This window comes from Macaca thibetana, chromosome 2 (assembly GCF_024542745.1).
Source record: "Macaca thibetana thibetana isolate TM-01 chromosome 2, ASM2454274v1, whole genome shotgun sequence".
Taxonomy (NCBI): Eukaryota; Metazoa; Chordata; class Mammalia; order Primates; family Cercopithecidae; genus Macaca; species Macaca thibetana.
This window is the reverse complement of record NC_065579.1, coordinates 124,236,188-124,250,273: the sequence shown is the minus strand read 5'-3', so window position 1 is coordinate 124,250,273 and position 14,086 is coordinate 124,236,188. Positions and strand designations below refer to the sequence as shown.

The 14,086-nt window shown below is 36.1% G+C and overlaps 1 protein-coding gene across 7 annotated transcripts in view; it reads right to left on the bottom strand.

Annotated features, from left to right (window-relative positions):
• The window catches only part of MITF (melanocyte inducing transcription factor), a 222,795-nt gene that overhangs the window by 75,230 nt on the left and 133,479 nt on the right, over positions 1-14,086 (bottom strand). For 4 of the 7 annotated variants that reach the window (XM_050778542.1, XM_050778544.1, XM_050778546.1 and 1 more), the window contains exon 2: positions 8,483-8,732. In XM_050778542.1, the coding sequence (XP_050634499.1) occupies positions 8,483-8,732 (250 nt within the window). The remainder of the gene's footprint in view (positions 1-8,482; positions 8,733-14,086) is intronic. The other 3 variants (XM_050778543.1, XM_050778545.1, XM_050778547.1) reach the window with 1 other exon arrangement.

The following is a 14,086-nucleotide window of genomic DNA, read 5'->3' as shown; positions in this document are numbered from 1 at the left end:
AATGCATGCCTATGCTCTCCTAGTAAAAATCATAATAATAATGATAAAGCCTTTGACCACCACCACTTCCAATCCCAATACTCATTCCGGAGACAGCTGGTAGAAACAATGGTATAGACTCACCTACTACTCCCTTTTCTAGGACATTCCCTATTTTTTAAAAGAGTAATTAAAACAATTTCTTTTTTAGGACCGTTCTCTCCTTTAACAGTCCTCTGCTTTACCTGATTCCTATGCTCCAATTCTGATTCATTTCCTTTTCATAAAATTATAAATTACTAAACAAAAAACATCTAACTTTATAAATAAGATCTGAATAACTGTTGTATTATCTGGAGCTAATTTTTTTTTTAAGTTCAAGCTGATCCTCAAAGAAGTCAATAAAAAGAGACACATTCAAGGCAAGAGCCAATATTCTAGTACTGATTGCAGTTATAACCTTGGGTGAAGCCACTGTACTGATTTACATATTTTTAACACAGATCACACCCACTGATTTTAGTAGAACAAAGTTAAAATTAGATTTTGCTTACACATGTCCACAATCTCTGTTCAAAAGCGTGCTTACTGAAGAGTCTTTTAAAGTAAGTGGTCTTTCAAAGCTAAGTCCTTTCTTTAATTGTTGGGATTAAATAGGTAATATTTGTGAAGGAGACTCATGACCTTTTCAGTATAATAATATAAGATTTATCACCACTGACATTTACTTAAAAGCAAATAGAAAAACAACCAGAACTGAAGTTCCAGTTGTTAAGTGCTAAAATATGGCAAGAGCTCTAATATTGCAAGGTGTGTGGGGAAGGAAAAACCAAAAATGCAACCATAATTTCAGAAGAAAATTGATATCGAGTCTACTGCATTATTTCAAAAATCATCTAAAGCAATGCAAATATATTACTGAAATACTCAGCATATGAATTGTAATAGCATGGACCACCAAGATCTTTAGAATATAATTGACTTGAGTTATGATTTTTGGATGCTGTTACAGAAACTTTCACTGTAGTGCTTTTTAACCCATAATGATGATTATCAATAAGGCATAAATTACCATGGGGGACAATGTGGCCAGGAAGTCCTTTTATATAATAAAAACACATCCAGGTCTTTCATCTGGCATACAGTGGAGACTCATGAGGATATTTTAACTATTCAATAGGGAAGCCCCTAACTAATTCAAATGCTTAAGTTCATGTATCTTTCTGTTAAGCCTGTGAGACTCCTCTGTAGTTTCTCTTTGACCTCCCATTTTGCTCTAATATATTCTGTTACTGGTGATTCTTCAGAAATGTTTAGAGCATGTCCTTACAGTAGGATGTGTGGTTATAAGCAAATAAGGTAGTGTGTGGAGTCTATGTAACCAGGGACCAGTGATAATCTCTCTAAGCCTCAGTTTCCCTATCTGGAAAATGAGGATTATCCTACTTATTTCCTAAGGTTACTAAAACAATAAATGAGCTAAAAGACATGAAGTGTTCATCCCACCATCCAATTCACCTTATAATTAATGTCCATGTTGTCAAGGAGGCACAATTGCCTTTCCTCCTCCAAGGTGCTTCAGGTAGTGTCACATTCACATCAGTAATTCCTACAAAAGTTTAAGCTATGGATTGAAGCTCTGTAGTAAACATTTGCTACAAGCCCCAAGCTACCGTGTCATTTGAGAGGCTGAACATTGCTATCTCTCCGTCCTAACATTTCTCAGGTCATTCCCTCCAGGAGAGGCACTACCACTAGCGGACCATGGAGTTCAACTACATGAGTTCAAATCCTGACTGCACCACCTACTTGGGTGACTTTCTGATGACCTAGTTGACCCCTCTGTGACAGTTGCTGCATCTGTGAAATGGGGTGCTAATAATAACTACCTCACAGAACAATGGTGGCATTAAATGAGTCAATACAGGTAAAGTTCAATGCTGGCACATGCTGATCGTGATTGTTCTCATAACAGTTCTCCTGGGGAGACACAGATCAGACAGAATATAAGCGTCACATCCATAGGAGCCTCCATAAATGGTCCCTAAACAAAACATAAAGAATTGGGAAAGATGCTAGTTCCCCCGCAGGAATGTTTCTCAATCTTTTATTCATTAGCATCCCAAGAAAAAGCCTTTTTAGACATTTTTCCCCTAATTGCTTCTCTTTCATCCCCATCACCATGAAATTTTAGAAGACAGATATACTGTTTATTGGTTTATGTACTGTAACTTTGGAGGTTTACAAACCATTGTAACATCTAATACTTTTTTGCCCTCCAACAATCCAGTTTTGTCCTCCTTGTGGGGAGCGACTTCACCCCTGTTGAGGATGCACGTTCTACTGGTCTCATGACAATTAAAAAAGAAATCTACCATTCAGAGCCAGATGACACTAGGCCCACTCCAATTTTTAGCCCTCACTTTTAGGTCGCAGACCTTAATATTTTCCTTATGATACTGCCTTCACCTCCAGCAGTATGGAATTATGAGAACTGTGTAAATGAAAGGAGACTGCACCTATTAATATAGCCTCCTCTAACAGGAGAAAATGAGGAGGAGCCTAACAGGTGTCTCTTCTCATGGAAACACACAGGATGAATTCAGTGACTGCAAAGGGGCTCATGGAGAAGATGGCAAAGATTCTCCTACTTAAAGAGAGAGCGCCATGCTGCACGTCAGCCAGCATTTCATTACTAGCTACTAGTCAAGTGTCCACCAGGTACATCAGACCCTATCCACAACCTGATGAAATCGAACCCAGATTCTGCTGTACAAAACCTGGATTCTGTTGTACCCCTCAGTTACATGAAAATGCCCTTGTGGTCAAAAAGGGAGAAATCATTTCCATTTTGTGCCAATATTGCCCAAGAAACATGTAATTCGAGCTGAAGTTCCAGTGCTTCCAGAAACTGGGATTAATTCACAGGCTTAGTTGTATAAAGCCTGAATATTTTGTTTCAGATAGTTGGTCTCATGGATCTGCTCTTTTAAGTAGATAAAATCTAAAAATTTAAGCAGAGGACTTTCTTCAGCCAGCATTTCATTACTAGCTGCTAAAAGCAGTACAGACAGAAAAACCAAGTCCAACATTAATCCACAAGCACTTACTGTGATTCTCGCACTTATTGTAATTCTTGCACTACTGAGCCTGTGTTAAGTTTGACTTGACCAAATAAGACAACTCTATGGAGCACTTTCTTGTGCCAGTCCTGAGATCACTAAATCCTCACCTGCAAGTGTTCATAAAGCAGCCTGGGAAGCAAAGGGGCTGCCACTCAGTGCCGTGCAAGCTGGTACATACTTATACACTGAACCAATTAAACTGCTCTCAAGACACAGGGTGAGAAGTCCTCACTGCACCTAGGGAAGAGTGGACCTTGAAGCAGGATTCTCAAAGATAGACACCGCCCAGAAGGAAAATAAATTATATTTCTTTTGTTCCATTTTAAAACATGAACAAAGAAAACTAAAGGGTGTATGTCTACCTGATAAAAACTGCCTAATATATTTCTTCAGACCTTGCTTCTATAAAAGGCAACTGATGGTAGGGTTAGAAAACAGAAAATAATAGGAAGGCTGTACCCTAAACTGTTAACAGTAGCTCCTTCCAGGGAACATTATGGAAGGGAGGTGGTGGTAGGCAGGGTAAGATTCATATTGAATTATTCTGCTGCATTGTTTAAATCTGTTAAAAGTTAACAAGTATTGTCTGCAATTAAAAAAAAAATCAATAACGTGAGTTTTAAAGAGAGAGAAAATTACCTCATGTGTGACACTGAATGATTCAGATTCTGAAGGGAAATGAGGTTTCTGAGAGGATGAAGAGCTGTTTGTTGACCTGAAATCTGAGTCCCTTTCTCCCCCTGAATGAGGATGTAGCCTTGCAGACACCAACATTGATTCAAAAACAAAAGGACACTAATGTTTATAAACGATCCCTGAAATCAAGGCTGACAGGTTGTTTGTGTAAGTCACACTACAGGGGATATAAGTATATGCTGGTCCATGTGTGAATGGACTATGCTATTAGAAGAAATCTCAGACATAGTAGGTCTTCATCTTATGAGAGTACCACTTCTAGCAACAGATCCCCTAACTGAGGGGACCAAGGCAAGCTGATCCGAGACACACGACATCTGTTCTGGCTTCTTGCAGCCACCATGATGCTATTTAGGGTCTGTATTCCTGGCTAAATAAATCAGAAACAAAATATAAGGGTAGGTTGTGGGAGAAGTCCCTTCTGCCAGTGTGTAGCCCTTCAATCCACCTATAACTCCACAGATATTTTCATGTTTCTGTGTTATACCTAAAAAATAAATCACACCTTGAAAATTCTACTCCATGCAGATTTCATAATTTACAGCGAAAGACCAGTAGTTCAATCATTAACCCTTCCCCTCACTAGTGAAATACGAAGTGTCAGTTGTTGGAAGAGGGTGACAAGGAGCAGGACTTCCAGCCCACCTCGCTAGAATCTCAATCCAAATGAGAGGCAACTTTGATGAGATAACCACCAAATAAATGCCCAAGTAAATTTAGTTTACAATGTAGAGGGTCCCAGAAAAAGTGCTTCTGTATTTGACAAAACAAACAGCAAGCGTCATCACTAATTACAGAGCAATTTGCGCAACTCTTGAGATGATTTGGAGAAAAGGAAAAATTTAAAAATAAATTCCTTCAAAGTACTTAAGAAATGCCCAAAAGTAATAAAAAAATCTTTTCTTTTTAAAATTCATGTAACCTTTCTCTTAAGCAGAACAGAAAAATTCACTGGACAATCTGTTCCAGAGAAGACTTTGACTTTGCCTTCAAAATTGTAAATTTCAAGGTGAAAGGAAGGGAGGGAAAGAGAGAGGTAGTAAGGAATCCTTGGCAACTCCCTTCAGATTTCTAAACAGAGAAACATTTTCAAACTGTAAACTATGTGTTCAAGCTTTCAACCGTCAGAGCCCATGTTGGGAAGGTAGTAGGGGAAGAAATCCTGATGAACTTTTCAGTCCAGGATGAGAGCGACCAGTGCTTTTATAATTCATCAAAGTCAGAGAGACAAAACCATGAAAACAGATGCTTGGTGACCACGCAAATGATAAACTTGGTGGTTTGTACCGTGATGCTTTAGTTATAAGGCTGAACTCATCTATAGGTCTGTCCCCTGTTACTCTGTTTTTGTTTGAAAAAAGCTACATCAAATTTCAAACTTCAGGTGTGTATGACTTGCATGCCAGCAAAACTCACTTGTGGAAGAAACTGATTCCATTAATGGTTCTTGAAGACTTTTTTGTTGTTGTTAATTCACAATTCAAATTACAGGGTGTGTTCACCATTACAAAAAAAAAAAAAAAAAAAAAAACTGCATTATGCACTCCAGGTGTTGGTTAATTTATGGTAAAAGAGCATCCTTAAATTACAGTGCCCAATTGGGTAAGGTTGTTCTTAAAAAACTTGGAGAATATCTTTACTATGTAAATATACAGCAATAAGACTCATGATTCCATGTCCCCCAAATGAAAATCAATATGAAGGAAAATTCATATATTATTAAATCAATATAGAAACCAGAGGCTAATCCTATAGAGATTCATGAACTTACTCACTGCACAATAACCATACGTTGAGGAATGAGTGATGCAGATTTTTGACCTCTAACAAAAAATCTGACTAGTCCTAAGTTTACCAGATGTCAATAATTTTTAAAAATGCTTTATAAAGCTTCATATTTTAAATTTAACTCTGCCAAAGAAAGGGATTAACCTGAAAACACTGCTTTAGCTTTTCGAAATCATTCATTCATCCAGATAGTAGAATGCGGGTAACTTAACTTTGTGTGTGTATGAAAACTAAACTATGACCTTTTTTCTCTCAGGTTCTTACAAACAACTTGGGAGATGGAGAGATTTAACCAGATTCTCTAGTGCATGCAAGTGTGACTAATTGTATACATCTACCTCCACTGAGAAGCAGGCATGTTCTGTTTTAGCAATTTAAATCTTTAAAAATTAAATAAATTTACTCAGGGTATACGATGAGAAAATATTTATTCAGTATGATTTGTATCATAATGCATTCAATTAGTATACTTGACAATACCATTCTTTGGAAATATATATTCATGGAGAAATAAATGGTCCAAGATTAAGCATATTAAGTGTTTTACTATTAACCACTTACTTCATAAAACTATGCTTATGATTTAAAAAACTATAAAAAAGAAAAAAACACCTTTCTCTCAGTTACCTTTCTGTAATGTTTCATAATACTTTTATACACAAAATTTGGAAAATAAGCCAACTATTTTTATGAAGTCCTAAGTCTTTAAGTATCTGAAGCAATCACTTATATGATATTCTCTTTAAAAATGTTGATTTTCTTAAAATATTGTCTTAATGAAATCATGTATTCTTATTTGTTTCTTCATTTAAGAATACTAAAATTTGTCTAAATAGCTATCAAACCTAATCATATAGCTATGGCAATAATTCTTTATTTTTATTTATATGACATAGTTTACTAGTTTTTATAACTGAAGTATAAATAAGCAGAAGTTAAATAGACATGAACTATATTCACTATAAAAGAGAAATTTACCTAATTCTTATTTTTAGTTAGAGTATGTCATCCAGTTGTAACAATTTATTTGTGCTTTAACTTTGGACATTTTTCTGGCGTACATAAGTTAGGGGCTGTATCAATCCAGTGTCACCAGGACACAGCAACATATAAAAATATTGGTATGTTATTCAAACAACTTAATGTAGGTTTTAATTCTAATCATTTTCAAAAATAACATATTTACAATGACAAAAATATTTAGAAACTATGCTCATTTTTAAGATAATCTGGAAATGATGTTTCAACACATTTTCATTTGGGTAATTTCCTCTCTATCAGTTGTAGCTGTCTTAATAGGAATACTGATTTTAATAAATACTTTTTGACATAGTATCAAACATTACCTTCAATTGGATGTAAACCACTACTAGCCCAAATCCATGTCAACTCTTCTAAAATTTGCCCTTCAGATTAAAAAGGTAAACTATTATGATGAATAAAATAGACATATTTCTCCATATCTTGTTACTATTTAATTCATACAATTTTAAATAACCTAAGGTATACACAATAAATGTCACCCCTGCAGGCATGAGATAACAACTTAAATCTTAAATAATTCTTAAATCTATAAAAGCTTAAATAGTGATCACATCAATTTTCACCCAAGCAGAACAGAAAGATTCAATGCATCATCTATTCCAGAGAGAAAACCTTGAGTTAATTGAGGGGTAAAAAAAAAAAAAAAAAAGAGTAAAAAATCCATTAACTGTGGCAATATCCAGAATTTCAAACAATCACATTGGAGTAAAACTTTATGTTAAACTATTTGGATCTTTTTTCCCTAACCCAATTTCAGTTGGTTTCTTCATCTGAGTTCCATTATTTCATCACTACAGTTTAAGTCTTTGCAAATAAAAAATAATTGACTCTTGATTTGTTTTTTAAAGAATCTCTTTCCTACTTCCTGGTAAGGTTCACAGATTGATTCCTAATTATAACACATCATCTCTCTATTTACTTTAATAGTAAACTTTAAATAATGGGAGATGTTTTTTCTGTGCACATGAATGAATCCAAAAACCAATAACGAATCACCGGTCTGTAAAGTTCACATTGTTTAATGAACAGTAACACTTGAGACTTTCCAGAATTAGGTGAGCAGGTAATAAAATAAAAAAATAAATTAAAAATAAGGAAGTTCCCCTACTTTCCTTTTAACTTTCCTTGAATCAGTCATATTTAAGAACTGAAATGTTCATTCTTAAACAAGGAGTATCTCCCTATGTGATGTGGAAGACACATGTGTGAGATGGAATTCTATTCTTAGACTTGTTACAATTTTCCTTAGTAATTAGGAAGCTATATGTCCCTAATCGAATGATGCTAACAAGCTCCTGCAGTTTCTACTCTAGCAAGAAATCAAAGAGACCCAAAGCAGGCAACTCACTGCAGTAAAAGGATTATGCAGTCTGGTTATTAAAGCGCAGAAAGCTCTTCTTCAATCTTGTATGTGAAGAGCTTTCTAAAAGAGTTAAATTCTATAACCAATATTACATACTAAATAAAAAGAAAATTAAAGAGTGGCTATGGAAGGTATTTAAGAAAAAAATATTTAAGATACACAAGTTATTAGAAGAGGCCCATCTCAGATAACTCTTGTTTTGAAACTTTCTCAAAGAAAGATGTCATTACGACAAACAGGTATGCCCACTTGCAATTTCTCATGGAACATTGACTCCCACCAAATATTGAATTGTACCATTACAGTTACAATGCGTTTGCAACCTTCTTTTAAAATATAAAGCCACGTAGGAATTAAGGGAGTTGGAGTTTTCAAGTATAATTCTGATGGGTCAGTCTAACGAAATACACATTCAGATAAACAAAATACCTAGCAAATGGAAAATGGAAGAGTTTGGTCCAACGAACGAGCGCGACACTCAACGTACCTTAAGGACTTCCATCGGCACCTGGGTGGCAGAGGGAAGGGTGGTGGGCACACTGACGTTTATGGCTGGTGTCTGACTCACAGGCACTCTCTGTTGCATGAATTGGGCCGCCTGCAGCTTCTGCTGCTGCTCCCTGCGCTCCTGCTCCTGCATCTGCTCACGCATGAGTTGCTGGCGTAGCAAGATGCGTGATGTCATACTGGAGGAGCTTATCGGAGGCTTGGAGGCCCCAGGATGCTCCGCGGAACTGCTGTGGGAAAACCAAAAGGCATACAACATTTAGTTTCCTAATGAGACCCTTCGTTTGCACTTTGGGGTATCCTAAATTGCATCAAACTATAAAATGAGTCTGTGCAAATATAATCAAGTCACAGAATGGTACTCCACATAATTGAAAATCAAGAGGTGACAGGATTTAAGTCATTAGTAGTTGAATTAAAATAAGTCAGCTTGATTGCATCTAGGCATTTTTATCAGGCGGCTTATCTTTTTTTTTTTTTTTTTTTTTAATTTTATGCTGCACACTACTCATCACCACCAAATATAGCGCCACCATATGCACTGCCAAGAAGCAAAGCATCTTAATGGCACCCAAATTTTCACATTTAAAAATAAATTGCTTGATTTGCTTTTTTGTACAACTGAATCTAACCAAATAACTACTCCTACATGTTATCTAAGTTCTTTGAAGATGCCTAAAATGTTTACTAACAAAAATTGATTAAAGAAAAGGTGAGTTTTGCTAAGAGGAAACTTTTCTAAGATACGATAAGTAAAAATAATTAATGAAGGAAGCGTTTGGGCCAGAAAGTTAACACTGAACTCGACCTCAGTCTTTCGGCAAAGGGGCAGAAGACGAGCTGGTCTGACAAGCCAATACTTCTCTGTCTGGTTTGCTTTGTGCCGTCTTTTCTTCTGATTCACCTTGGCATGCCCTCTACTACGGTACTATGCGTTCTCTGTGTGTTCCCCATGAGGACTACTTCTAATGGTTTTGGCACACACTCTACCCAAAATGGTTTAAAATTCTGAAACCCTACTCACAAATCAAAAAGAAAAGACTTCCTAATTTTCCTAAATATGGTTTTTGATAACTTATCTTGCCAGTTTTGTGACATCAAGTTATTAAACCTCTCTCTGCCTTAGTATCTGGAAAAGAAGGAAAACAGGAGTTTTTTTACCCACTTACCATTTATAAAGGTGGGAGGTGTTCTTTTAAAATTTCTATTGTATTGTGTATATTTTAAAGCCCTACTTCCTAGGGATTTTGGGGGATTAAATAAAACAAGGCACATAAATCCCCTAGTACAATGAGTACCATGTAGTACTGGCTCAACAAATGTTTGCTGTCACCATTATTAGAGCTAGAAAATGTTTCATTGTTTATCTCTCTCTCTCTCTCTATGCATATATATATACACACACACACACACACATTAACATATACATACATACATATATATACACACACACATGTATATATTAACGTCTGTGTTTAGGTCAACAGTTCAAAACCTTGGCACCTGGGACAGAAGAAAAGGAACATTTGAGAAAATATTCACTCTTGAGAAAGTCATGCTTCAACGTAAGTATCTGTACTTTGAACTTCCTTCTTTGAGCATAAACTCCAGTATTATCTTTTACCTTCTAATAAAAGGCAAAATAAAGCCTTAAATATCATTGACCATCCTAATGAACTCCTTAAAGGCAGGAACCTTCAGGCTCTGAAGGTAACAAAACATGCTAGGGGATGAAGAAGTGTTGGTTTTACCCTCACGCTATCCCAGAAAAACTACACAATAACAATTTAACAGTTCGCTTATTTTCACAACAGGAAATTGGTTCAGTATATTGTCAGAGAATCATAACGTAACATGATGCAACCATTAAAACTAGTGTAAAAATATATTTACTGATTTGAATAAAACTACACAATATAATGAACTTAGAAAAGCCAGATACAAAATAGCATTTAAGGTAAGATCCAAGGTTCTTATTTTGTTTTATTTTTTTAAATTTTTTAAAAAACTGTCCATGACAAGAAAAAGCATAAGAATAATGTTACTCTACACCATTGCTGGTATATATTAAAACAGCTTAACAACGTTACCAAAAAGCTAAAAATTGTTCATGCAATTTGATTCAGAAATGTGATGGACAATTTTCCTAAGTAAATAGCTTAAATGTGCAAAAACTGATATTACAAGACTGTTTACAAACTGCAAAATATATGAATAATCAAAAATTTGTCCCACAATATGAGAATGGTTAAATACATTATCATACATGAAGTTAATAAAATACTACCTATTTTTTTAAATTGTGCAACTACAGAACAAAGTGGGACATGTAGGTAACAAGAGGGAATTGAAAAGTAGGATTCAAAAGTATATTTACATTCTAATTTAAAATAAGTATGGTATATGCATGTACACAAGAATGCAAAATGATTAGTAGGGAATGTACAAAGATAATCATAGTTGCCAGGGTGAGAATAGAATTACAGGTAAATTTATCTTTCTATCATTTTACTCCCCTCAACTATAAAGAAGTCATAGTATTTTTTCAGTGGCAGAATATATGCCTCTAGACACTAATTTAAGAACATGAAGAAAGGACTTGAGTGATCGAAATCACCATTTGGCTAGAAGAAAGGAGACAGAATCCAACATAGACAACATTTTGACAATACGATGGGAAAGTGGTGACTGTATCCAGTATACTGGCAAACTTGGAAGTGCTCAGCATTCCAGAAAATACAAACCCTCTTTCCTTCATGTTTTCCTACATTTTCTACAGACACATACAAATCGAACAATGTTAATACCTTGCTTATTATTTAATATCATGCACTCATCCACATATTAAGGGCACCTGGCCGTTATTCTCACTCACTTAAAATAATCTATTCACTTGATACAGCTCTACTAAAAGAGCATTTTAAAAATGTATTTTCTCACTTTAGAGTATGTGTTCAAAGCTCAAATGCACCTTCCTGAGCCAAGAAAAGAAGGAGAGCTGTGATGAGGGGCATGGCGGGTGGTGGAGGGAAGCGGGGGGGAACAGTTATTTTAAAATAAATAAATAAATAAATAAGCGGCCTTACTATTCAAAGCCTGTCAGGTTAAAACATTCCCAGAGAGACTGATCCTTTTGATAAAAACAGGAGCAAACCTTTGTGCTGTAGCAAATGCAGCTGTGGAATAATCGCACTAATTAGCTGCTCAAGACGAGTCATTGGCTGTGATACGGAGAGAAGAAATACTTTCAATTAACAGTAAAGCATTCTTAAGACATCTTAAATTAAAATTTCTAGTTATCAACCGCACTAAGTCCTCATACGTGAAAGTCGACAACAATATCATTTAAAGCATTTTCTGAAATATCCTGTCTGAAAAAAATACGTATGTTATGAAGTAGACCAGCATAAGTAAAAAGAAACCCCGCTAAAAAATATAGAAAATATATTTTTATATTTATATAAATATAGTACAGCTCAGTTAATTGACAGTGTTTTAATAAATCTTCCCCCCAAAAAATCAAAAGTGCAAAGGAAGCATTAGAGTTGCCTCATGGCACACACTCCCTGCGGGATATTTCCACATTGTTAAAGATGACTCCCAGATTCTCAGCTTTGCTCTCAATCTTCTAAACATCCCTTTCTCTTAGAAGTAACTGAATCTGCAATTATCACCTTCTAGACAAAAATGAGGATATCTGCATGTCACAATTTTAGCAGGACAAATGAGCATAATGTCTTAAGCTCCAAATCGAGGTTTATGTGAGAACATTACGAATGGCCACAATGCTTATTTTTTAAAACGAGGACATGATGCTGAAGCTACTAATGATACACAAGGAGAGATGTCCAAATGTATTTCAAAAAGCTAACTGAACTCATCCCAGGCCATGAAGCTGAGTCTTTGCTAGATAATCCTAATTCCATGAGTCTGATTCCTTTTAATCATATTATGTAAAGGTCATTTATTCAACAAATAGCTATTGCCAGGTGCTGGGAATACCTGGTTTCTAATCTCATAGAGTTTAAAGCCACAGTCACATAACTCTTCTGAGATGCCTTAAAATTAAGTCAATTACCTAGATTACAGAACTGTGATCGAGTTCCACATGGGAAGGTGGGCATCTCACCATCAGAAAGCACCCTTTGAAAGCCGATGGGCAGAGAGACAAATGCCTTAACTGGCGTGTACCGGCATCGCTGAAGCCAGGCACACAAGTCTGCTGAGAACCGGGAATTTGTCAGCAATGGCTCAAGGAGGAGGGCCACCGACTGGACTCAAGTGCTAGCTCAGTCACTGCTGAGCTGCACGACCTTTAATGAGCCACTTGACCTCTCTGGGCTTTTCCAAAACCCAGCATTTTAACGTGCTGCAGGGATTGGGTCAGTTAATGTTCACTAAATTAAAGTGCTCAGCACAGTGGCTGGAGGTATACAGACAATAGATGGCCACTAAATGTGACCTGAGTTCCTACCTGTATGGCAGAATTTACATTCTTAACCTTCAGAGTCTCCCTCTTCTCTATGATGGTATAGGTATTTTGGACATGGGCTGTGAACTATCTGACATATTCCTAAATCCCAATAGTTTATTCTACTATCTTCATCAGCCACCTAACAATATCAGAAATTCCATTAAATTCAACGCTCCAGCATCCAAACATCTGTCTACCCACCCCTCACCTTTGACAGTGATGCCAATGTTCTTTTACTGTCTCATAGGGACTGGTCTTTGGTCTCAATATCACAGTCCTCTAAGGCAGTTCTCTTGTCATCAGTAGAAACCTAGAGACGCTAAAGGAATGTTATACTTTTCGTTGCATTTCCTTTCTTCCACTCCTCAGGCAGAGTCCAGCTCTGCTGTGCAGTAACCTTTGACTGTTAGTCTATCTCTGCACTTCGCAATACATCTGCCTCTCAACACTGTGGTGAGGATTAAAATTTTTAATAGATATAAAAAGCTTAGCACAATGACTGAAACATGGTCCAATAAATTGGAACACGGTTCAAAAATCAGTGGTAAAAATAATAGTATTAAACCATGAACATGCTTCTTCTTTTGGATACAAGGAATCTACTTTTTATATGCCTATGTGCAAGTTTGGACCACAGAAGATATGTCTTGTAAAGTTTAGGCAATATCCATTTAAATGAGAGAACTCAAAAAACTTTTGAGGGATGGAGAGAGAAAATTTATTCTGCAAATCTCTCATGAGCCATAAAGTAGGAATTGTAGCATTTTTCTTCAGTAAAAAATAGTCTTCATTATAGTCATTTGGTTGATAGAGCTCAAAGCCTAGTATTCATTTGCACTGATAGAGCTCAAACCCTAGTATTCGTTTGCAATTTATTTATGTCCAGGAAGTACAGTGGTTGATACTCACATACACAGTGGAGACACAGGAAGGTTCAACAGTATTAACCTCCTGTGCAAAGGAGAAACCTAGGTCATGGATGGGTTAAGCTACAGGAGTTTCAAAATGCAAAAGGTTAGCTGAAAAAAACAAAACTAGCTGAGAACTTTGTCTCAAATAAAAATGCCCAGCCTCATTCCTGGAAATTCTGATTTGTTTAGGTAAGTCCCA